This window comes from Oryza sativa, chromosome 3 (assembly GCF_034140825.1).
Source record: "Oryza sativa Japonica Group chromosome 3, ASM3414082v1".
Classification (NCBI taxonomy): Eukaryota; Viridiplantae; Streptophyta; class Magnoliopsida; order Poales; family Poaceae; genus Oryza; species Oryza sativa.
The window spans coordinates 35,993,869-36,018,397 of NC_089037.1; the positions used below are offsets into that span (position 1 = coordinate 35,993,869).

General features: G+C 42.6%; 4 protein-coding genes and 1 long non-coding RNA gene across 9 annotated transcripts; 2 read left to right on the forward strand and 3 right to left on the reverse strand.

The window, feature by feature from the left end:
* Positions 1 to 3,233: 3,233 nt before the first annotated feature.
* On the reverse strand, positions 3,234 to 6,336 carry LOC136355739 (uncharacterized). Its single transcript, XR_010740064.1, has 2 exons — positions 5,196 to 6,336; positions 3,234 to 5,061 (listed from the first exon to the last, which is right to left on the reverse strand). It is a non-coding gene; the product is annotated as an uncharacterized lncRNA (long non-coding RNA).
* Positions 4,832 to 7,711, forward strand: LOC4334687 (uncharacterized). Of its 2 annotated transcripts, none has more exons than XM_015772923.3 (4): positions 4,832 to 5,038; positions 5,245 to 6,528; positions 6,773 to 6,809; positions 7,076 to 7,711. In XM_015772923.3, the coding sequence occupies exons 1-4, from the start codon at positions 4,963 to 4,965 to the stop codon at positions 7,404 to 7,406; spliced, it is 1,728 nt and encodes a 575-aa protein (XP_015628409.2). In that variant the 5' UTR covers positions 4,832 to 4,962; the 3' UTR covers positions 7,407 to 7,711. The 2 variants fall into 2 exon arrangements, with proteins under 2 accessions (XP_015628409.2, XP_015628410.2); XM_015772924.3 differs by having other exon boundaries at positions 5,248 to 6,528.
* A 345-nt stretch (positions 7,712 to 8,056) lies between these two features.
* Positions 8,057 to 10,734, reverse strand: LOC4334688 (probable RNA 3'-terminal phosphate cyclase-like protein). Its single transcript, XM_015772599.3, has 6 exons — positions 10,450 to 10,734; positions 10,191 to 10,340; positions 9,461 to 9,642; positions 9,208 to 9,383; positions 8,877 to 9,087; positions 8,057 to 8,545 (listed from the first exon to the last, which is right to left on the reverse strand). The coding sequence occupies exons 1-6, from the start codon at positions 10,652 to 10,654 to the stop codon at positions 8,336 to 8,338; spliced, it is 1,134 nt and encodes a 377-aa protein (XP_015628085.1). The 5' UTR covers positions 10,655 to 10,734; the 3' UTR covers positions 8,057 to 8,335.
* A 5,570-nt stretch (positions 10,735 to 16,304) lies between these two features.
* LOC4334689 (probable polygalacturonase) lies at positions 16,305 to 20,574 on the forward strand. 4 transcript variants are annotated; one of them, XM_015772315.3, is made up of 7 exons: positions 16,305 to 16,725; positions 16,822 to 16,988; positions 17,805 to 18,122; positions 18,395 to 18,515; positions 18,607 to 18,781; positions 18,878 to 18,948; positions 19,524 to 20,574. In XM_015772315.3, the coding sequence occupies exons 3-7, from the start codon at positions 17,835 to 17,837 to the stop codon at positions 20,249 to 20,251; spliced, it is 1,383 nt and encodes a 460-aa protein (XP_015627801.1). In that variant the 5' UTR covers positions 16,305 to 16,725; positions 16,822 to 16,988; positions 17,805 to 17,834; the 3' UTR covers positions 20,252 to 20,574. The 4 variants fall into 4 exon arrangements, with proteins under 4 accessions (XP_015627801.1, XP_015627799.1, XP_025879872.1 ...); XM_015772313.3 differs by having other exon boundaries at positions 16,822 to 16,950; XM_026024087.2 differs by having other exon boundaries at positions 16,834 to 16,988.
* A 369-nt stretch (positions 20,575 to 20,943) lies between these two features.
* On the reverse strand, positions 20,944 to 23,600 carry LOC4334690 (guanosine deaminase). Its single transcript, XM_015772726.3, has 5 exons — positions 23,482 to 23,600; positions 22,507 to 22,566; positions 22,185 to 22,375; positions 21,379 to 21,483; positions 20,944 to 21,295 (listed from the first exon to the last, which is right to left on the reverse strand). The coding sequence occupies exons 1-5, from the start codon at positions 23,495 to 23,497 to the stop codon at positions 21,107 to 21,109; spliced, it is 561 nt and encodes a 186-aa protein (XP_015628212.1). The 5' UTR covers positions 23,498 to 23,600; the 3' UTR covers positions 20,944 to 21,106.
* Positions 23,601 to 24,529: the final 929 nt, after the last annotated feature.

Here is a 24,529-nt window from a genome sequence, read left to right on the forward strand (position 1 = left end):
CGACGCAGACACCAAAGGACGATAAGTCGATAACCACGCCACTGTTAATTCGATTATTCCTCAAACTCGTGGATGCATATATGCTTAATTATGATGCTATCGCCAACAATGTGAGTGGCAAAGGGGATTGATCTGCTAGCTACGTAGCACAACTCATCGTCTGTTTATTTTATTTCATTTTTGCGGGGCATCGTCTGTTTATTTGCTACTCGATATTACTATAGTACTAATTATTTTGCATTCATTTCTTTATGTGTTCCAATAAATCAATAATTACTTTTATTTCCAGTACCTAGATAGACTATTATTGTTCTTATTACATGATAGTAGCAAGACTTTTTTTTTAAAAAAAAAAGAACAGATGTAACAATCAGATAGTGTAATTAAATTGGTTGCCCCTGTCTGCTTGTACGAGACCAGCAGATAAGTTTCCTATATACTCAAGGGCCCATTTAATTACTCTGGCCCCGTGACCATCTGTAGGCCCAACGATGGGCCAGATATTATTTCGTACGGCCCAGCATTTTTCTTGGGTCCTTTCTTTAAGGGGAAAACACTTTTTTATTGGGCCATATGGGCCCATGGCTTGCTTTGTTCAGTTTGTTTTCCTAAGGAAAAAAAAACGAGGCATCTCGAACAAAGAAAAGACAGAGAGAGAAGGGAAAAAGGAGGTCCAGGGGTTCGGAATTTTACTCACCGAACCCCTCTGGTTCAAAAAAATAACACATTATGATCAAACTAAGCATATATTTAACCTCCAAAACGATTTACTGTTTTGTTAATCATCCTAATTAAGAGTTGATGTCAGCTAAAGCAGCTCATAAGCATGCCGCTATGGTGGCGTTTTACCAGCTGGTTCTGACGAAGGTTTTATATATTCAGTGTACTGTTAGCTGCATCCTGCAGGGAATGGATATATCGAGTTAATCTCTCCATAATTAATTTTCCTTGTCATTTCCTCGCTGCGATATGTGTCTCTTGCAGATGCTCTTGATGAATCGAAATAAACGAATCGATCGATCTCGAATGAATAGATGGATGATGAGGGTGGTCAAATGGATATATTGGCACGTTCACTTTGTCCTAAAAAGTCAACTTACTAAAATTTGATAATGTTAAATTTTTGACACATTTTAGCTTTAGCATATTTTTGGCAGTGTTATGTGTTTTCGTTTATAGACTAAGTATAGTGTTTCTTGATAAGATACTTTCGAAAATACCAAATTTAATAGGATAATAATGTTAAGGTTATCTTTAGTTTATTAGTTACCAGAACTATCCTATAAGCCCAAAACTGTCGAAAAAAAATACATTATAACACATTGTACTGTCGAAAATTATTTTACCATGGGTGAACCGATAAAAATTACCGACGAAATTTTTTTAGATCATTTACGGGAAAAAAAATAACAGCCTACAGACTTACTAGGAATTGTGATAGTGTCCAATTTAATAGAGTTAAAAATGATAATAAAGTGAACATGCCATGTATCCGAATGCTCCATGCAACCAACCAATATGCCTCTTGGCTGCTTAATTCACCTTCGGATTTGATGCATGGATATATGGCCCCATGCAACCAATGCACATAAGCACATGCCTGAGTATATAGCCATATATGACATTGGGTTGCTCTCGTGCATGTTTCAATCCTACGTGTAAGTGCGTATGCAAATGCCACCTTTTTTTTACCCCTTGAGATACATGCATTTGCATGCATGGCTTGGCCTTAGCCATTAAGCAAGCCAAATTAAAGTGTGTGTCATCTGCTCTGCACACCACAAGTCAATCGCAAAGCTTGCTTAATTAGTCAATTAATTACCCATTCGATCACTTGCTGCATTGCCCATTGGGTGCTCCTACGATTAGCTTAGCTCGCTAGCTAGCTCTTCTTTTAATTGGCGGCGATAATAATCCCCACTAACCCACCCAGATACTGCTGCTTTTCTTTTGCTAATATAATATGAACTGAATCTGCCATTAGGACGTTTCTTACTTTCTCGTTCCTTTAAAGGCTTTAATTACTTAATTAATTAGTCTCTGTGCCTGATCACAAGGAATTAATCAAATAGGGTTAAGAAAAATCAATCCCTTAAAGTACGTACTCAACCACTGAACCAGGAGAAGAAGAAAATATATAGCCACATATGCAGAGCGTGTGTGAGAAAATATAGAGGTCAAATGGGGTTCGGACCCCATTTGGATCGCCGATCCACCCGCTCTGAGGTTCCGGCTTCAGAAACTACAGATGCTTTAATTTGCTTAGTCACATGCAACGCTTCATCAGCAGAAACACGCTGAAATTTTCCTTTCTTGATACGAGAAAATTGCTGAAATTTCGAAGAAGGAACAAGAAAAAGAAAATGAGACTGCATTTTGAATATACAAATTAAGTCCCTTACTGTACTTATTAGCATATCAGACACAAATTTAAATTTTAAAACTTAATTTAATTTTAGAGTCTTTTCGCTGTATTCTAGCTATTTTCTAGCATTTACTTTTAAAATACTAATAACACAAATACAAAAACTTATAAATTATTTTTTATTAGTTCGTCCATTTTTCGGCATCTTATGTGTTGTAACCTTTTATTATACACTGGTCGATCAATTTGTTCACCACGTGCCTGTTTAGCTTAATTGTTCATATTTAGAACTAATTATTATTTTAATGGTAGGTGACGTATCCGTCGACAGCGAGACGGTCGTGGTGACTTCGTTAATCTCAAGATTTACCGGTCCAGTCTTCAAGAAATGCTTATAGAGATAGGGTGTACGTATATGTTCATAGAGGTGAGTGCACGTGTGTTGTGAGCGCCTACATTTGTAATGCGTTTATAAGAAGAAAAAGTTTAATTGTGCATGCATGAATAATAGTTTAGTAGGGCGACAAGATACATAAAAAGCAGATGCCCACCATCAATTAGTTAATTCAGCACAAGCTTTGCACCACACACCGATCAAGCTAGCGGCTCGTTTATCTACACTATTATACTATATAGCTAATGCTCGGCGAAAGTCGCTTAAAGCTTCACTAATAAGTTTTTTACAAATTGCATTATTGCCCTTAACCAAAAAAAAAAAACGAAACAGCTTTCTGTTTATTCAGCGGCAAACTGAGCTCCAGTCGACAGCTTCGTCGTCTTTATCAACAAAGATACATATGGATGCTATTGTTAAAGTCTTGACATTGCAATCCTATATGATCATATAGCATCCAAAAGATTAACGCACTTGCAACCAATATAATCATAGATTAGCATTGACGCATGAGAAATCCGACAAATCTGACGTTTTTCTACGCCAATAGAAAAGCATTCATGCAGTCATAGATAAAATGTTAGTTCATGGAAGTGCTTTCTTGTGGTGTGGCCATTCGGACTTGGATGTGATCTTATCATAGCTTTGGAGAAAGAAGAGGAGTAGCTGGCTGGCCCAAGATCGAGGCAGTGACACAGAGAAATCTAGGAAAAAAGATACTACGATGTTATCAAGCCTGAAATCGACATCGTTGATCTCTGCATGAACAATGGCACATCTCTCTCTTTTCCTGTCTGCCTCTCCTTATCTCCTAATGGCTCATGATGATTCAGGAAAAGTTGCCCAAGAGCTCTGCAATCTGCTCCCCCTTTTCCTTTCAACTTGATGCCTCTCAAAAAAGTGAAAACCAATAAAAACTTCCTCATCCAAATTTCAGAAACAACATGACCACAGTTAACTTATTCAGAAATATTCAGTGAACTTATTATTCAGAAATATTCAGCGAACTTATTATTCAAAGGAATAAACCGGCAACTGATGGAACCAGTTAACTGCTAGCTAGCTACCTCCTGATTCTAGTAGCAAGATAGATGTAACAGAATATATTCTGCTGACATGTGCTGATTCCCATTTGCCTTAAACTCTTCAAGGTTAAGCCATATCAGCAGCTGTTCTCATCTGGTCCAATGAAAAAACTTTGTCTGAAGAAGGATACAGAAACAGATTTCTGAAGAGAGATGTGCAAACATACTTGCACCTTTTGCCCATATGATTTCCAGAGATGAGATGAGGATCTTTCAAGTGCACATGGCATGAGTGAGTGACCAAGGCCAGCCTTTTGGCATGGTCATGCTTACTGTCCTTCTGCAACAGCTGGTCCAAAAGCTCAATGTTGCTATTGTTCTCAACTTGTCATAGTACTACATTTTTTTTTCTTCTTCCTTCTTGTTGAATTAAAGGTGGCTCTCCTTCAGAATGTTTGAGAGTTTGTATTGCAGATTATGGCCATGCATAGATCAGTGCAAGAACTAGATCAGGATCATGTGCGATAGTCATCGGAGAAGAAAGCACCTTTATCTCTGAACCTAAAACTTTTGTCAAAGCATTTTTTTGTGTTGGCAAGAAGCAATGCTATTGGTTACTAGTGTTCAGCCACGTCACACGCATTGCCTTCTGTTTGCACACTTTTTTTCCTGAATGCAAAATGACATCTCAGACTTCAGATTTCAGAAGCATGGCGAATGGGTTAGCAAACAAAAAATTTGACACCATTTTCTCCTGAAAATGTTTTCTCCTTCAGAGCTGCTGCTGTTCAGCTGTTCAGGGTTAAAAATGATCCCAGTGAAATTTTTTTCTCTTGAATGCAAGGATAGAGAATGCATTTAACTTCATCTGCTCAAATCCCAGACATATTTTCTCCACAGGAAAAAAGGATATATGCACTTCAATTCTGTATTCAAAGTAAAAAAGAGCATGCATTGTATTTAAAACAATTATTATCCACTTTGCCACTTTTCCCCTATTGCATATGCTTTTTCCACTTTGCAGCAGACAACCTTTGTTTCCCTCCTCCTTAAGTTCCATTGCCCTCCTTTCTCCTACTCTTCCTTCCACACTGCCCAATTTCCATCTCCATTTCCTTCATCAGAGGTTGTTCTGCTCAGTCAGAGGCATCCTTTGCCAAAAACATTTATCTGCTTCAATGGCAACTTCTTGGTCTGTTGCTTTCACTATCTTCTTCTCCTGTATTCTCCTGCTTGAAACCATCTCTTCTTCAGGTCAGTATCCCATATTTTGTTTTCTGAAATCATAGATCATGATCAGCATAATCTCCATCTATTGATGCAATTAGCATGCACCTAAGTGTCAAGAGCATGTGTCAGATTGTCACAGTAGAACAAGAATCGATATGAATCTCTATCGAAGTATTTATACCTCTGAATCTGATGACAATTTTTTTGTTGTTGGTGATATTTCGTTTCAGTAGCATCTCTTGATTGCTCATATGGTTCAGCTCAAGTGAAGATACTGTCCAGCTCGGTGGTCAGTGAGCAGCAAAATGTGTACCTCTTCTTGAAGCCGTTTCAGAGCACGAGATCATGCAGCGCGAGGCGGCTCGCCGGCGAATTCGTCAATGGCGTCGTCGTGCCCAACCTGCGGCTCAACGTCACCGGCGTCGTGGTCACGGCCAACGAGCGGCAGCTCGGCGCGCTGCGCTGCACGCTGGAGTCGGTTCAGGCGGAGCTCGCCGTCGCCGGATTGGGTCGGAGCGTCAAGGTCTCGCCGGAGCTCTCGCTGCCTTCTCTGCGAGCCATGGCGAAGTGCCGCCGCCGCGGCGAGAAGCATTGGCGCAGAGTCATGGAGTTCGTGAGGAGGTCAGGCTCGTTTGTCGTGGTGGAGATGGGTGCAGAAGAGAAGGCAGACCTCGCCGTCGCCGATGTCGCCGCCGCGTTCGAGGAGGGCGTCGGCGTGGCGTTCCGTATCAGCGGCCGCGCGGCTCGGAGCGCGGCGGAAATGGCGAGGCTGATCGGCGATGCGGATAAGGGGAGGAGGTGGACGGGTGTTCTTGCGGAGGTTGCGTCTCCCTCTCCCCGGCGGGAGCTCGCCGCGGCGGCAAGGACGACGGCGCGCGACGTGTTCGCGCCGGTGACTAACCCGACGACGACGCCGGCGACGAACCCGGTGACGGTGCCCGCGACGAACCCGGCGATGAACCCGGTGACGCCGGGCATCGTCACCGTGCCGTCGACCAACCCGGCCACGGGATACTCCAACAACCCCAACCTCCCGCCGCTGTACCCGGAGCCGACGCCGGTGACGATGCCCGACCCGACGACGACGACGACGCCGACGCCATTCATGAACCCGGTCACCGCGCCGACCATGCCATCCCCGGTGACCAACCCCGCCACGACGCCGGCCGTCACAAACCCAACGACGATGCCTTACCCGTACCCGCCGCAGCAAGGCGGCGTCATGCCGACGACTCCGACTTACCAGCCGCCGGCGACGATGCCGGCGGCGGGCGGGCAGACGTGGTGCGTGGCGAAGGCGGGGCTGATGGACGCGGCGCTGCAGAGCGGGCTGGACTACGCGTGCGGCATGGGCGGGGCCGACTGCACGGCGATCCAGCCCATGGGGGCCTGCTACAACCCAAACACCCTGCAGGCCCACGCCTCCTACGCCTTCAACTCCTACTTCCAGAGGAACCCCTCGCCGGCGAGCTGCGACTTCGGCGGCGCCGGCATGCTCGTCAACATCAACCCAAGTAATTATTCATTTTACTTCGTCTGTTTTATATTATAAGACTTTATAGCATTGTCCACATTCATTTATATGTTAATGAATTTAGACATATATATGTATTCATTAATATTTATATGAATATGAGTAATGGAACGTCTTATAATATGAAACAAACGAAGGGAGTATTAATTAACCCCACTAAACCTCGTATAATTACTCGCGTTAGCGTGCATCACTGACAGAATCACACTGAATGATTCTTGCAGGTTCAGGAACTTGCTTGTTTCAGGCATCATCAGCAGGGTAAGCTTTGATCCCTCACTTATGCTTATGCTTATGAGCAAAAATTTAAATTTTAACATTAAATTTAAAACTGATTTAAGGTTTTTCATGGAAGTTTATTTTTCTACATTTGTTTTTATATCGCTAAGAACATGTATATAACAATTTTATTTATAAAATATTTTTCGTTTGTAAATATGCCGTTGAATAAGCCAAACGATGAGGCCGATAATATCGTGCTAGTTACTGCGATGCATTGATCCTGATCAGGATTTAAACGTTTGCAGCTACGGCGCGGGATACAGCCCGGGGGTGACGGGGACAGTGCCGGTGGGCGGCGGCGCGGGCGCCGGCGCCGGGGTCGGCGTCGGCGTGACGCCGATGGGACCGGCGGTGGGCGGCACCGGAGGCGCCGGAGTGACGCCGATGGGACCGGCGGTGGGCGGCGGATCGGGGTCGACGGTGCTCAACGCCAACAGCCCCGGCGGGAACTCGATGTACGGCTCCGACAGTAACCCGACGAGCCTCACCGGCGCCGCCGCCGCCGCGCTGTCATCCGGCTGGGTCCTGTGCCTTGTCTGGATATTCACCTTTGCATATGTCAAGGAGAAAGTGTAGGCCTTCTTCTTGCTGCTGCTGCTGCTACTGATGATGAACAACTTGTTCTACTTGATTCAGCTGTGTACAGATGCATACTAGATGATTTGAGTGAATTTTCATAGGGGAGAAGAAGGATAGATGTTTTGTGAGTCTGTCTGTAATCTGTATATGACTGTTTATGAGCTGGGTAGGCAGAATGATGCTTAGGCATCTTAGCCATCATATATGTTGTAGGTGAGCATAGAGATCCTTCTCTATGGAGACATGCTTCTTGTTGTAGTGCTTGATATGATATCAGTTGATACTATTCTTGTTCTTGGGCAGCTTTATCTTTGCATCTCTTCCATGATGACACTACCTCACATTTGGGTTTCATGGTGCAAGGTGAGTGACATGTAGGAGTAAATCAGTGTCGGTAATTGCTAGCAAGACCTGAAAAAGTTGTCCTGACTTTGACAAATTGTTCCCCAAAAATGTGCATATGATTTCCTTGGGTGAGTACCCTGGGGGCGTGACACGACAGGGTCCAGCAATTTTTGTTCCCAAGTTATCATTTCAATATAAACGGTTTATATATGTTGCAGCATAAGCACATCCAATGTGCATACTAACAACACATTTTCGATGTGCCTAAACAGCAATATTTCTCCATTATACTAGTATTTCAATTAACTTAAAGCCCAATCTCAATGGCATCGCCGTATTAGATAAAGGAGATACAAAAGTGTGACAAGACATGATGGTATGATCAGACAAATCCCAGCAGGTATAAAATGCTTGGGTCAAATCTACCTATGACATATACCACGCACTTCGACAAAATTTTAGCCCAGGCAGCAAATGAAACCTCTCAACTTGTTGCTTTGCAGTTACAAACAGAGCTTACAGGAGACCCAGTGTTCTTGCTGCACTCATCCATCCTTTGATGGGATTCATCATCCTGTTGTTCACGAAGTCTTCCGAGCAAGATTCTTCACTCCAGCACCAACACATTTCAATGTAACAGTATTTGAATTTGGATCAGGCTTGATAATGAACTTGACATCAAGGAAATCCCGTATGTTGCGAAGTGTTTCGATAGCGTATGGTGTCAACTGACCAACACGAACCTTTGACACATCAGGTGGGCTTAGAGCACATAGAATAAACAGAAGGCCCTGAAAAGTATTTAGAAGAGGAACACAATGTCAAAAGGTAAAATAATTTAAACAACCATCCGTTTTTAAGAGGGAAAAACACAAGTTCAGGCATCAATTTATATGAAAAAGAATAGGTTTCTTGGCAAACTTTCTAATAGACTAAATCTATCTGTACTATGTAAACACTTTAACAGAAAAAATATTTTCCTACACCATATGACAGCCAAAGGAACAATTACCAAACTGGTGTTGCAGGGCTGTATTATAGTAGCATATAGAGAATACCACAAAAGATAATGATTGTCAATGGTTCAAACAACAAAGAAAATGTTTGTTTCAAAGACCACACCTGATGTGCTGAGTCAACAACTCCCCCTTGAGCAACTTCTTCTAGCAACATCGATGCAACTTGAACACCAAGATCCTCTGGAGATGTTAGCTCCAAATTCTCAGATTCCTCATTCATTTCATCAACATTAGGATAACTTACAGTAGCATCTGCAGAGAGCAGGCAGCCTGTGGTAGTCTCAGCAACTACAGATACGCCATAGCCTGCTGACCTGCCAAATAGATGAAGATGGTTAAAAAAGGACTAATCACAATTATTGAGTTGCAAGACATCAGAGTATAGCACCATTATAAATATTCAATAGAACTATTTGACAGTGAAAAAAAAATACCTGCCACCAGCAGAACCAGATCTATGATCAGTGAATATATGAACATCCGGAATAAAGCGATTGAAGATCCCACGTGCAGCATAAATGATGCGGTTTTCAATTTGTGGAGATACTCTAGTTGAAAATGATACACCTCTTATCCTCTTGACCATACCTTCATCAGCCCAGTTAGCTGCCTGGAAAGGCATTTAGCATCAGATGGAAATGCCAACAGACATGGCATAACATTAGAGGGGCAGCAAACAACACACACCTTTAATGTGCTCTTTATGTTGGGAACTCGAAGAAACACTTCACCACCACCAAGAGGAGGAGCTCCCCGGCTTTCAATCTTTAACTCCAATCCCTCCAGAGGAACACCGAATTGTTTGAGCATATGCAAGGTAACCATTCGGAAAGTATCCACAGAAGGGTCCTTTGTATCATTAGTAATTCCTAAAAGCAGGGTGACAAATTTAGGTCTCATAGTAAAGCTGCTTAGGGAAAAAAAAGTCTGCATGATCACCAATTATGGCCATCAATTTTGTGCAGAAGGTAGAGGGTAACTATAAGTGCCAATTTCAACATGTCAGTAATATGGTTTCAATAGATAAGCATGTACAAACATTATTGATCACCAATTTCTAAACGGATAGATAAGTAATGGGATGGACCTTCCGCTACTTCTAAACGGATAGATAAGTAATTCCATCTCCAATTTCTAACGAATAATAATACAAGAATGACGAGTAAGTTCAAATTAGTGAAATCCCAATCAGACAATCTCTATCGAATCCAACAAGGCCCTTGAAGAATATGGTCCAGGAACAAAATTCCACTGCAAATTTCGAACAATCTATCTGACTAAACACTAGACAGAACCATAACTTCCCCCTGAGCCACGACCATGGTGTCAACCTAATACAGCAGAGGTCCCCTAAATTTTGCTAATTCTGCACCACTATTGCCCAAGTGTTACCTGAACAAGAACAAGGAAAGCTCACCTTTGAGCCGAATGGAGATGGGCGCCCTGGCGAAGAGCCCAAGCAGTATAAGCGGCTCAAGGAAGTAGCCGATCCCCCGGTGCACCCCGCAGTCGTGCTCGAGGTCCCTCCCGCCGACGATCACCCCCGGCTTGTACCTCAGCTTCGTCCCTGCGACCGCACGCACACACGCACAAAGGAATCAGCCAGCCACCGATGAAAACCTAGGCGAGCCACACCAGACAGAGATAAGCCCGCGGGAGGAAGCGCGCGTCCTTGCCTGTCTCGTTGAGGTCGAGGGAGTGGTGGTCGGAGATCTTGTGGAGGAGGTGGAGGAGGGAGACCTCGTGGGGGCGGAGGCCCGGCGCGGCGCCGCCGGAGCGGATGTCGTCGATGGTGATGGCGGTCGACGTCAGCGTCGCCAGCACCACCCTCTGCCGGAAGTGGCGGCTGCCGGAGAGCCTCCGCGCTTTGTCCCGCCCCATCTCGCCGGCCGTTCTTCTCGCGCGCCGCTGCTCGTCGGCGGCGGGAGGGGCTAGGGTTCTGGGCTTTCTTCCCCGCGCGCGCCGCCGCCGAGGCGGCTACTAAACCCTTGAGCTCTTCTTCGCGGGGTCTCGCTGGGCTGTGGGCCCACACCTCACGTTCGTGGGCCTCACGCAAACGGCCCATGAATGGCCTACTACTCCTATATACAGGAGGATTAGGCCCAAATGCAGAAAAGGAATGGCCGTCAACTTCGTCTAGTGGAAAATCAGTGTCCGAGAGTGATCAATCACCATGAAGACTTGAAAAGTAATCTAAAACTAAAAGGGGATTAAAAATTAAAATGTAGTCTTTCTCAATAAAAATAAAATGTAGTAGTATAAAATTATGTTAATAAAAGAAAGGAAGTGCAAAATTTGTGTGTGTGTGTGTGTTTTGAAGAAAGAAATGTGATGTATCTGTATGACATGCAAATCGTTTCTTGGAGATCATGCATGTTGTTTAGGTTCAGATTCAGGTGGTTGTGTGTATCTTAGTTATGCAGAAATCGAAAGTGTTTTGGGATAATTCTATCGGCTCGATGAAATTGGATATTTGGATGAGTGCAATAAACCTTCTGTCATCCAAAAAGCTCCATGTTCAGGTTCAGGATCCAACGTGACTCAGGTCAGGCTCCAATTCAGTGCAGAGACAGAGAAAGGCAGAGATCGATACGGAATCAGTTCAGTTCATATGCTCTCTTGTTAGGAAACGATAGACGAACAAACGATAAAAAAAACAGATCAATCATAAAAAACACAAGATTTAACGTGGAAAACCCTCCTAAAACAGGAAAGAAAAAACCACGGGCGCCAGCCAGTAAAATATCTTCACTATATCTGAGGTAAGGTTACATCGCCGCACAGCGGCTTACAAGAGCTATATATATAGTGGAACCCTAAAATGGATGATGATCCATACCGCGGGAGCTCCGCCCCCGCACCCCCGGGCATCCCCATGCGCACAGCCCAATGGGCCAGCTTCAGCCTTCGCTCCGCTACGGCAAAAGCTGGCTTTTATTAAGTGCAAATGAATTTGGATCACAACTCAACATCTCTATTGTTTACTAGCCAGCCATGTGAGAGAAGCTGATGTGCCAAGATACAGAGAGAGATAGGGCATCAGAGAGTAGGTACGGCGCCGGAGCAGCTGAGAGATCATCCACGGCAAGCACAACAATTTCGGTGATGTGCAGAACCAAGTACATATGCTGCCATTTTTCTCCACGTACTTTCTTCAGTGCATTACATCCACTGCATTCAATCTTCTTCTTCTTCCTCCTCCCTCCCCGTGACCTCTCCATGTTCCTCCATGTGCACCCAAATTAATCCTTCAGCCTTCACTACTCACACTGAATATAGTATATCTCTACCTATCTACCTGTATTTTTTTTTGACTGAATTAAAGCAGATACTGTGAACACATGTTGTTTCCTGACTAAAAAGTCAAGCATATACAGGGAAATGGTTTTTTTTATCATTGGACAGTTGGATTGGTACACTCATCGTACATATCATCTAAAATATCATGAAAAACTTTTAAAAAATTCTAATAAGATATAGATAAAAATATGAGATATCGCTCCACAAATATGTCAGTTTCAAATTCAAATAATACAATTCGAAACAAAAACAACAAATGTCAACTATGAAAGTTACGCACTTTTGGTAGCCACTTTTGTTATTTTTGTTTCAACTTGTGTAAAACGAATTTAAATTTGTATGCTTGTAGAGTGATATATCATATATTTATCTATCTCATCAAATGGTTTCAAGATATTTGATGACTTTTTGAGTGCTGTGTATGAAACGAGGGTACATCCACTTGAGCAATAAGAAGACTTTTCTATATAATGTAAATTAAGATCAGATTCTTCAGTTAAGACGTAATTTTCATGGCTGAAGAACAGCTAGATTATGTCTCCATTCATGTCTCATACCGATAGATGCATGCAGGTGACACTGGCTACGGTTAGCTGGTTAGCTAATCCTGCATTTGTAGCAGAGGCTTGTCTAAAGTGAGAATTATTGGTGGCCATATGCAGGTTAATTACTGCAGCTGCAGCACTACACTGCTGCAGTGCCATAATGGGCATGCAACTGCACACTCTTGGATCATCCATCAATAGTGTCTGCCATTGGGGAGGAAATCAAAAGATTAAATGTAGGAGAGGAGGTACCTGACCTGCATGGTGCTAAGCTATATATGAGAGATATATACTCATCTGTTACTACTACTTTATCCATAAGGCCAAAAGATGTTAACAGCTTAGCTGCTAGTCATGGAAAAAAAGAGAAGACCAAGAAAGAAAAATGAGTAGCCATCAAGCCATGAGCCTCCTCCATTACTTCTTGCAATGGCAGCATAGGATTCTTTCAGTTTCTGGATGCCAGGTTGCTCAACTGTTCATGCCTTGCCGGCCTGAAATCCAGCACACAACACCAAATTTTCAGTGATCAGTTTTCAGTATCTGTATTTTGATTAGTATGGCTAGCTAAGCTCCCTGAAGAAAATTCATGCATGTCTATGCAGTTGTGCACGTCAAGTTCCAAAATTACCCCCAAGCTTCATCTATCTGATAGTTACGAATTTATGATCATCTAAATTCTAAAGTGAAACTTTTAGATAATAAAAGTGGTTTACATCTTCGGTCTCTGCTGTTGGGACAAACCCCCAAGTCTCTCTTATAATAGATCAGCTGAGATGATTTTTCAAAAACACATAGATTTTAGCACTTAATTCTAATTCCAAAGTGATGAATTCATGTGCCATTGCCCTTCCTCTGATACTCCATGCTACATGGCCGATTGCATCCAAGAGCCATTTGCTTTCCTTCAATCATTACCCTTTCTTTTGATCTCTAGAAAACTAGTGCATGCAGACATGCAGCTTCTCTTGTTTGGATTCAGCTATTGTTCTAGATGCATGCATTGTAGCCTACCTCTTGTCTGTTTCGGTGTTGTTTCGCGAGGCAGTAAATGAGTAGGGGCTCACACACACAACACACTAATAATTCTTTTGGTAGCTAGTTAATTAGACCGGCCGATCAAAATATATACAAGTACACATGGATCACCAGATCGATTCATGCATGGATCGATCTCCCCAAGAACTGTTGGTCGATCATTAGGCATGTGTCCAAAGGTAATAAGAATGAGATGTCACTTTGCTGCGTTGGGACCTATCTAGCTATCAAGCAACCTACTAGCTTGATTCAATTACACTTGAGCCATAGCAAACTCTTCCATCTTTTGTTGCATGCTTGCCACAGCTAATTGATTACACAGAAAGAAAGGTAATCGGTCGGTTGATTAATTAGTACTGTAGTTAATTAACATGCATACCCGTATATGTGCATGATTTAATTACTCTAAATTGGCCGGCAAGGCTGGTTCGACTTACCTGTCCTTGTTTGTCATGCAGGCTCGCGTGCCTTCTGCTTGGGACCCTGCATGTCTGCTCCTGTTTGCTGCTGTTGCTGTTGCTACATCCAATTGCAAAAGTTTCAGTGCCTTAATTTTGATGTCCAAACACTTGGCAACAAGGTCGAGATGATCAGCTGCTTTTAGCCTGACAGCAACTTGGAAATTAGCATTAGTATGAGATCGACATAGATGCCAGACAGTACTGAAAATGTCAAGAAGTTCAGCGAGCCCCATAAATGAAATAGCTACTACTGGTAGGCTTGTTAAGGATGATACTACATCTTTCTATGTAAGTTGAGCATGCTGGTCGTTGGAGGAATCTGAATCTGTCATCTTCCAATCAGCAGCTAGCTAGTATATTCATGCAGACACAAAAGACACCTGCATTTTTTGGGGTTCTCTCATCTTTCCTGGAGAGATAGGTAGTAATTTGATATTGCTCTTTTGTTTTTATTTCTAGAGATGATCAAACAAGATAAGATAGACACTTGGCAAGCATGCATGGATGAAAGGAGAAGAAGATCTCAAGGTAGTACAAGAAGGGTTTCAGTAAACAGTAGCAACATTAAACTCTGAAAATGTTCATCGCCATGCCCTCTAGGGCAGGCAGGCAATTGCCAATCAGGAATTAGCTGTGCAGGAAAACAAACAGTACAGCATGCTGACAATGCATGCAATTAACACAGTGACACAAATGATTGACATTTATCATGAGCTGCCAAATAGCACGAAGCCTGTCAATAGAAAAGCTAACCACAGTTTTGCAAGTTAAAAACAGCTGGCTGTTACCTGTTAACCCCAGTGAATGAAAAAAAGCTTTTGTCTGACAGTAACAAAACACCTACACTGATCACCAACAGAGAATGTGGGCAATATACACTGGCATTAATTAAGTGAATAGGATTAGCTTGAGCAGACAAAGTAATTAAGCAGCAGTAATTAAGTGAGTGTGTACTCACAGGATGAACAGAGAGCAGAAGGAACACAGGATACCGTTGGGCCGATGGGAGCCAAAGCCGGCGCTTTTGGACGCTCATGCCGCTGGAATCCAAAGACGAGACCTCAAGAAGATTCCTCTCCTTCTCTCTCTAGAACACAGTCACATTCTCTCTTTCTCTCTCTCTCTCATGGCCATGGCCATGGCCATTGGCCATGCTGTTGGTTGGCGCCGTTGCAGCAGCTGAGCTGAGGCTGACGAGATGAGTGAGTGAGGTGACGCTGCTGAAAGGCACACCACGTTTCATGCCTGCCTCTGCGGCTCGCTGACCAGTGGGACCCACGTTTCATGGAGCTAGGGGGGAAGTAGCAAGTACGGACTGGACCACGGCCGCTGACCGGTGGGACCCACGGGCCAGAGGCCGGCTGTTGCAGCTGCAGCTGCAGCTGCAGCTGCAGTAGTAAGAGGGGAGTAATTTAGTCTTGTGTCGTTTTTGGCTCATTCATTTCATCAGCAGCAGCAGCGCATCGCTGCCAAGATCACGGTTCACGACTGCTCTGGAATTGTACACTTTTATCTCTCTCCTTTTCAGGGCAAGCACAGAGCCATGATACAGCCTGAAAATTATTAATGTAAATAGTAATCTTCGTGCAAAGGAGAGTCTCTAATAATTTGATCCCATCAAATTTGTTCATGAACAACAAGAGGAGAGAAAAATAGTTTTTTTAGCGATTATTTCAACAGAGTTGTATTTGGAACCTAGCAATCATGTAGTATAATGCTGAGTTTAGTTCCAAACTTTTTCTTCAAACTTCTAACTTTTCTATCACATCAAAACTTTCCTACACACATAAACTTCTAACTTTTCCGTCACATCGTTCCAATTTCAATCAAATTTTTAATTTTGTCGTGAACTAAACACACCCTAATTTACGGAGAATAACCTTATTCTGATATCAGAACAGAGAATCCCGTGTATTCTGAATTTCTGATGCCAAAACTGTTCAGGAACAACAAGAGGATAAGAAGAAGAACAAAAGGAAAATAGCAATCGTTTCAATATGTAAGTATTTGGAACCTATAGAAGTAACAATCATGTGTAATTTGCAGAAACCAAATCCATTTTCAGATCAAAACAAGAGAAAATTCTGCACTATGACAGCATCACCATCTGCTCCCCCTTCAGCCAACTGCCCTGCACAGTTTGCACTGCCACTATAAAGCGCTCCCTGCTCCTCCTCCTCCTAGCTTGGCTCGCCTCTGCTCCGCTTCGCCTTTGCTCCGACCCGGTCGGCCTCGCCGCCGTCGCCGCCGCCACCGCATCACGCGCGCGCGCGCGCGACGGCGCGAGCGCACGGGTGAGGTGAGAGAGGGGTAGTAGAGCAGCAGCCGCCCCCGACCGCCCACGCCCGGGCCGGGTGGTGGAGCACACCGTGGCATGATTGGGTCCATGGCCTCCTGACCCCGCCTCCCTCTCCTCCTCCTCTGCTCCCCTTTTGCTGCTGTTGCTGCTTCCTACTCTCACTCTGCTTCTGCTGCTCAATCCACCTGCTCCTCTCCTTCTCTTCTCTCTCCCGAGCGGCCGAGAAGAGGCGAGGGGAGAAGGGAGGACTTGATTCTTGCTTGTTGCTGATCCATTCTTTCTTGCTCTGCTCTGCTCTTGTGTGGTGTGGTGAGCAATCTGTGCTGGCTCTTCTCCTTTCCTGCTCTGCTGATTCTTCGTTTCTTTCTTTTCTTTTTCTTTTTTTCTGACGAGCTTGGCTGGTAGCTGTTCTTGCAGTGTGTCCAGGCTTGCCGCATTAAAGGAGAGGTGGTTTTTGTTGACCCTGTTTAGCAGCAGCAGCAGCAGCAGCGACCAAGATCCGTCTCGTCGGGGAAGATGAGGAGATCTGCATCTGTATGCTTCCAATCCCTCTTTAGCTTTGGGATAATGAGGTTGTGCTCTGCTGACACTGTAGCTTTCTTGATCTCTCTGGGGGAGATGGATGCCGGTTTGGAGGGTGGTAGCAGGGTTTTGGTGGGATCCAATCATCCAAGCACACACATTGCAGTTTCTGTTCCTTCCTTCTTTAGTGAGTGAGTAGTGGATTGGGGATTGGGGCTGGTGATCTAGCTACAGGCTATTACAACACACCATTTTGGGGGCTTCTTCTGCGGTGGCATGGGCACTGGATAGATTGGTGTTGGTGCTATGATGATTTTGTTTGGCATTGGGTAGCATTGGCGCGTGTTTGATCTGTTTTGTGCTAAGGTTGTGTTGAGCACTGGCATTGGGAGGAACTAGAGGCCAGATGTTCATGCTGCTTGCGTTTTTCCTGCCACTTGATTGAAATGTTCTTTTGGGATCATAATATCATGTGCTTGGCTGAACAGTGAACACTTTTGTTGAGACTCGTCATGATTAGTTGCGTTTCTTTGATCCAAAAAATTGTTTTTCCATGTAGCAACTTCAGAGGATACATGGACACATTGTTTAGCTAAATATTTGGACTTTCTAGTTTATTCATGTAAAATATTTTTTTTGATAGGAAAAATACATGAGACTACCCTAAATTGTGCTTGATTGGTGTTTCTGACACAAGTAGAGACAAGTTTATTCAGATCTATGAAGAATTATGCTCTCAAAGATGCATAATTCTGGACAATTTGCATCACTTGTGTTCATAGATGGAAGTATTCATGCTTAATCTGTTTAGTGTTGATGCTAATATGTGATGGATACTGATACTGTTCTATTTGAATTTATGCTAGCTACTCCGAGTCCTTTTGGTTTTCATAACCATGGTTGGGACTCAATGGTCCAATGTATCCAGTACATACTGCAAGGACATGGCATCAAGCGTATATCGACCCCACAGTGTCACAATAACTGAATTTGGTGCTGTTGGGGATGGTGTGACTCTCAATACCAAAGCATTCCAGAACGCAATCTTCTACCTCAATTCATTTGCAGACAAGGGTGGCGCACAGCTCTTCGTGCCTGCGGGAAGGTGGCTGACAGGGAGTTTTAGTCTTATCAGCCATCTCACTTTGTCACTGGATAAGGATGCAGAAATAATTGGATCTCCGGTAGGATAACTCACATACTTTGCACATGATAATTACAGCCAAAATATTTTTGTGTGCTTATGACATGGTGCTCGTGCACACAGTATCATATATTGCCAAATCTTATGTTGATCAATTGTTCCCTAAGAACCTTGATATGAACACTAAAATGGTATTTCGTAGAGACTTGCACAAATTCAGTTTTCTTGAAGTTTAGAAAAAATGATTAATTAAATATTTACTTTAATTGATACAGAATGTTTTTGTTATAATTTCCCAAATGTATTTTTCAGGATTCATCCGATTGGCCAGTCATTGATCCTCTTCCATCCTATGGGCGAGGTAGAGAGCTCCCTGGAAAAAGACATCAGAGTCTAATTTTTGGAACTAATCTAACAGATGTAATAATTACTGGTTAGTAAGTACTATATCTGCACCATGCATTTCTCTTGGGATGTTACTGTAGTTATTTTGTCAGTATGTAAAAATCTGGTACTCTTGGCAGGCGCTAATGGTACCATTGATGGCCAGGGAGCCATTTGGTGGGATTGGTTCCACAGCAACACACTGAATTATACTAGGCCACATCTTGTTGAGTTGATGTACTCCACCGATGTTGTTATATCCAATTTAACCTTCAAGAACTCACCGTTTTGGAATATCCATCCTGTATACTGCAGGTTGGTTGTCTGAATAGCCACTTGCTTTCTGTTAAATATAAGAATTCATTCACAACTGTAAATTTATTGTCTAGAGTGCTTTTGCTAAATAAACAGCCAAGTGCTTGTCCAGCATGTCACAATCCTAGCGCCCCTGAATTCACCGAACACTGATGGCATTGATCCAGGTAATATGAAGTTCTGAATCATTATCTCCCTTCAATTTAACCTGATTGTTCATAATGTCTTACTTCCTCACTTTTCCCATTTAGCATTGCATTGCATTAAGAAAAATGGCAAAAGAAAAAAGTGACTGCAATATCAATATGTCATTCACAGGCTCTTTCTTCAATTTGCCCTGCTTTGTGCTTCAAAATTTGAAAAAAAAAAAGAATCCTTAGAACTTCCACTTACTGCTGAGATTCTGGACATAGAAGTTCTCAAGGAATCTTCACCCAAAAAAAATTCTGAAAGAAGATTAAAATTGTTCTTTTGTGAAGTGATCGTTTATACTCTGCTAGAGTTTTGAGGTACCAATAGAAAAGGTATTACTGTTTTATGCAAAATTACCAAAAAAAGATAGCCCTTTACCACTTTGGCAAAAAACACTGCTATGCAACAGATACATTTATTTTGTGATATTCTTTCTTGAGATGCAACTTTAACCAAGGTTACGGTACACCAGTTATGTATTAACACTATATATCCATTTAGCATATTTGCATCTATAACTGTGGTACTAATGGAGCTTCAATCCATTCAGATTCGTCCACAAATGTCTGCATTGATCATTGTTATGTCAGAAATGGAGATGATGTTATTGTCATAAAAAGTGGGTGGGATGAGTATGGCATTTCCTTTGCTCGTCCTAGCACAAACATCAGTATCAGCAACATCACAGGAGAGACAAGGGGTGGTGCAGGGATTGCCTTTGGAAGTGAGATGTCAGGTGGCATATCCGAAGTCCGGGCTGAGGGTCTCCGCATCGTCAACTCAATGCACGGGATCAGAATCAAGACCGCTCCAGGGCGTGGAGGGTATGTGAAGAACGTGTACATATCTGATGTGAGCATGGACAATGTTTCGATGGCCATCAGGATCACCGGAAACTTTGGTGAACATCCTGATGACAAATATGATAGAAATGCTCTCCCAATGATAAGCAATATTACAATCGAAAATGTGGTCGGCGTCAATGTTGGTGTCGCTGGCATCTTGGAAGGAATTGAGGGGGACAACTTCAGCAGCATTTGCCTGTCCAATGTTTCCCTCAGTGTACAGTCTATGCATCCCTGGAATTGTTCGCTTATCGAAGGTTATTCAAACTCTGTGATCCCAGAGTCATGTGAGCAACTCAGAACAGATTGTGGACAGACACCAATTTGCTATGATGGTGGAAGTTCTTCAGCAATACATGCACAGGCAGCCAGACATAGATTGTCGAGTGCCAGCAGATTGCTAAATCCTTTACTGAAGTTGGCGATGCTGTAGAGTAGGTAGAGAGATGCTCTATTTATTTGCTGCAGAGGGGCTTTTGCTTCGTGGGATGCGTCATGTACATCTGATTCTTGCGATTGTTTTTTTTTTATTAGCACGATGTTTGCTTCTTGTATATAGTTGTGGGAGATGAATGTTGGTGTACCATGCATGTTTTTGTCACCATCTTTGATTTGTGATGTATCTGTTCCATAGCCTTTTGTTGGGAAGAAAACAGTATGATCCTCCTTCCAATATGTCCAGTTTTGTGGATAGGGTCATCAAAATTGTAACTTGTAAGTTGAGTAGCAACAAGAGAGAAGAGTCAGTTTTAATCATTCTTTTATTTAAAGATGAAGAGAGCAGTCAGTTTCAGGAGCGTGAAAACAAAATGAGTAGCAACAAGAGGCAGGATGTCTAATTCATTCTCTCTTTATTTTTTTTTAAAAAAAAAGATGAAGAGAAGAGTCAGTTTTAATCATTCTTTTATTTAAAGATGAAGAGAGCAGTCAGTTTCAGGAGCGTGAAAACAAAATGAAAAATGGTGATAGCTCCTGAGGTCCAAGGAAGGAAGCCTCGTTCACCAGCAATATATTACCCCGGGCAACAAATTTTGGGGTCAATTCTGCGTAGGCACTCCAAACTTTGGGGCCAAATGAGCAATTTTTTTCCCCAATCAATAACCGATTGGACATTAAACAAGAAAATGAGATAGAACAATTTTCTTTCCTCATAATGAGAGTAACATATATTTAAATTGATAGCTTATGGTCCACTAATGGCAGAATGCCGAAGGTTACATTATTCTTTCTGACTTCTGAACGTTTGGAACTTTTGCGATGTGAAATCCCACAATGTATTTACTTACAATTAGTACATCCGAAACTTCTCCTTAGTGTTCTCGAAGACTTGTTCAGCAATCAGGGCTCCATTGCCATCTGCCCGCCTTATCTCCAAGTTGGCCTTCTGGTAGTAAGCAGTTCCCCTCAAAGCATCAGCAATGAAGTCATCGAATCCAATGGCAATAGCAGCTTCTGCCTTGGCTCCATACACCAGCCTCTGCATTGCAGCATTGAAAAATATTGTTAATTAAGCAAAAGCTACATTCTTCCAGGTGAACCATAATAAGGTAAGGAACTAACCTTAATCCGTGATAGATGCACAGCGCCGAAACACATTGGGCAAGGTTCACATGATGCATACATTTCACAGTCTGACAACTCAATTTTTCCAAGCTTTTTGCAAGCCTATAGCACAGAAAAACATTTATTATGTGAAAAGATAACCAAACAATGGAAAGAAACTAATGTTAAATGCATTATCGGCCCAAATTGGCTGGCAAAGAATACAATAGTCATACTGCTGCCAATCAGTGTCTCAGTGAATTGTTCCTAATAAATAAGAGCTTGTTTTATTTTTTAAAGCATTTCTGTTGTTTTATCCGCCAGCTTGAAATTATCTACTCCATTTACACCATCAGCCAAAGAAATTCTGAGAGTGCAAAACAAAAACTAGGAATTTCTGTATTCACTCATGACCTTGTTTTACTGGAATCTAAACAATTTTTAGGCCAATAAGATCTCTGTATTTTAAGTTACCACCTGCCAAAACATAGCTATTTACAGCACTTTTCTATAGTTAGAATTGAGTACCTCTGATGTTCTGATACAAAGGATGAAAGGAAAAGGACAAGCATACACCATCCTAGCTGTTGTAACTTGTGAAGATAACATCTAGTATATTTTTCAAGCTGCGGCACTAATATCAAAATGAAAAGGTGAATCTATTTGGCTGTCCAGTATATTTGCATTCTAGTTTTAAGTTAGAGCGTGAATCAGGCACATTTAATCAGCAGAGATGAGGCCACTACTAAAGAATGCTAAGTATCAACGAAATGTAAAGAGTAAACACCATGTAGCTGGTAGCCACAGTACACAGGGCAAGTTACCTCTCTTATTGCAGTTACTTCAGCATGCGCAGTTGGATCAGTGTAATCCAAAACCATGTTATGGCAACTAACTACTATCTCATCATTACGGACAACAACTGCACCAAATGGACCTCCATGGCCACAATCTACTCCTTGGTAAGCTTCTTCAACTGCTTTAGACAAAAATTTGTGATCCCTGTCTTGTACGGCTGTTTAATGCATCAAAGATTAAATAAGTGAGTGTTTAACAGTCCTCCAATCAGCAGAAAATAACAGATGTTGGACATATATAATATTCATTGGTCAATCATGTCCATAAGATCAAATCTGGTAATAATACCTTCCTGATGACCAGCAAATGCTGAAGCAACTGAGATCGTTCCGTCCTTGGATTCCACAACTGTTAAAAATGAAGAAAATAATTCATTTGACTGCTTGGAAATGATTGTTTCAGCTCCTCCCAACAAGAAGTGATTATATTAAAGAATTTTAGGCTGGAGGACTGAAGAAATCAACATGCAGGCCATTCACAACTATGGTAAATAGCTGACAACAGAACAAGATTTACTTCCATGGCCATAGTCCCATGCCCCCATGTAAGACCTATCTATGATGACCAAAGCCACATATCTATAGTCCCCAAATTGCATCATGTCGCAGAAACCACCACAGTTCCTAATTCTGACAAATGCAGAATCCTGTTTTGGTTTAATTGAAACCATGGATTTCTTCTGAATGAGTTCCAGGAAGGAAGCAAAGTAAGTAGCATGCCAGAAGCGGCATAACAACTATAGTATGACAAATTTGGAAGACATGAAGTGCATGATCTATACTCCTGTGCATGAGAAAGGAAATAAATAGCATGGTTCAACACCAAGTCACCATCAGCATCAGCCAACATGGAACACTCCGTTTGTCTTGCAATCACCCAGAGCAACTCAAAACTCTTAAATCCTACCCCTCTTACCGCAATCACACATAAAACTAAGCCTAAGAAAGTCCATCGCAGCCTACCCATGAGGCAGAAATGAGCAATCTCTTCCTATCCCAATTGCAGCAGTCGGTTAATTCACCAAACACAGAATCGAAAATCCATCCTACTCCTAACAATACTCCTAACAGGTAGATAGCAAATCTCTCGGCCCCAAATCCTCAAAGAACTCCAAACTTGTTGGATCTCATCTCACTCACGCCCCCCTTTTCTAGACCAAATCATCAAGACACAAAGCAGGAAACAAAATCCAACAGTTCCCGCCCCCCAAGCGCCGCAGCAAGCAACCACTGGTGTGCCCGTATCATTGACGTCATAGCGTACCCTGAGCCTCCTCCATGGCAGGAGCAGGAGCAGGAGCGGAGCGCGAGATTTGGGGGAGAGGAGAGGTGACGGGTGTGATGAGATGTGTTCGTCGCTTGCAGGGATGGATGGGCTTGGGTGGCCTTGTCTCCCGTGCTGGCTGTACATATAGGGCCTGGGAGGGGACACTGACGGGTGGGCCAGCCCATGGGCCTGCGCGAGGCCGACCTCGTGTGGACGGAAAAGCGAAAGGGAAAGCGCGGATGGCGGATGACGCAACGAAGGGGCGCCTTGTCAACAGAATTAGGGGGGCCCCACCAGATGTCTTTGTCCACCGTGGCACGGCCTGTGGGCTAAGCACATGGTGTCCAAGGGCCCATTTGTTACTAGTAGCTCAAAAATATTCCGTGTAAACTTTAGGTGCAAAGGAAAAAAAAACTAGAGAAAATCCAAATAATGTAATTGACAAATGTACGAGCCTAAAAACTGTCATCAATGGGTGTAAATTCTGTAAAATATCATCGTACAAACTAATTTGTTTCATAAATGTTATCGTTGTTAGGGTTTTGTCCAGCCTGTCCTGTTAAATACGTTGTTCATCCTATAACATTTAAACCTTAACAATGATAGTATTTATGGGATAAAGTCAATTGTACGATAACATTTTATGGAACTTACACTTGTTTTTTATATTTCTTAGAATTGTGCGCCTTGCCAATGATATTTATTGCATTTTCTCATAAACTATAGTGCACCTCTCTAATAGTGACTATGTAATGTGTAATGGTATTGAGGAGATATAACTTCTTGATTTTTTATAGACGATAGTTAAGAGGTAAGAACAAATTTATTTTAGGATATATTTGGAACTCTATGAATCAACTTATTTTATGATGGGGAAATTAACTGATATCAATCATACGCTGTCCCTCTTTCAAATTCACCACTTTTGTATTTTCTGAAAAACATTACAAATATTTTTGTTTATCATAGTCTATCTTAATTCGTTGTAAAACGTGAAACCATGATAATAGTTAACATTGTCGGTTATTTGAAAATGAAGGGAATG

What these genes read in the sequence shown, in the direction of transcription:
- LOC4334690 (XM_015772726.3), bottom strand. An exon ending in ATTTGCTGGTCATCAGGAAG is followed by an intron (nt 22,376 to 22,506) that starts GTATTATTACCA and finishes TGCATTAAACAG; the next exon opens with CCGTACAAGACAGGGATCAC. An exon ending in TGCATCTATCACGGATTAAG is followed by an intron (nt 21,296 to 21,378) that starts GTTAGTTCCTTA and finishes GCTGCAATGCAG; the next exon opens with AGGCTGGTGTATGGAGCCAA.
- LOC4334687 (XM_015772923.3), top strand. Translation starts at nt 4,963, where the DNA reads ATGGCAACTTCTTGGTCTGTTGCTTTCACTATCTTCTTCTCCTGTATT. An exon ending in TGAAACCATCTCTTCTTCAG is followed by an intron (nt 5,039 to 5,244) that starts GTCAGTATCCCA and finishes ATTTCGTTTCAG; the next exon opens with TAGCATCTCTTGATTGCTCA. An exon ending in TTTCAGGCATCATCAGCAGG is followed by an intron (nt 6,810 to 7,075) that starts GTAAGCTTTGAT and finishes AAACGTTTGCAG; the next exon opens with CTACGGCGCGGGATACAGCC.
- LOC4334689 (XM_015772313.3), top strand. An exon ending in AACAGATGTAATAATTACTG is followed by an intron (nt 18,516 to 18,606) that starts GTTAGTAAGTAC and finishes TACTCTTGGCAG; the next exon opens with GCGCTAATGGTACCATTGAT. An exon ending in ATCCATCCTGTATACTGCAG is followed by an intron (nt 18,782 to 18,877) that starts GTTGGTTGTCTG and finishes CTAAATAAACAG; the next exon opens with CCAAGTGCTTGTCCAGCATG.
- LOC4334688 (XM_015772599.3), bottom strand. Translation starts at nt 10,654, where the DNA reads ATGGGGCGGGACAAAGCGCGGAGGCTCTCCGGCAGCCGCCACTTCCGG. An exon ending in ACATAAAGAGCACATTAAAG is followed by an intron (nt 9,384 to 9,460) that starts GTGTGTGTTGTT and finishes ATGCCTTTCCAG; the next exon opens with GCAGCTAACTGGGCTGATGA. An exon ending in TTGTTGACTCAGCACATCAG is followed by an intron (nt 8,546 to 8,876) that starts GTGTGGTCTTTG and finishes AATACTTTTCAG; the next exon opens with GGCCTTCTGTTTATTCTATG.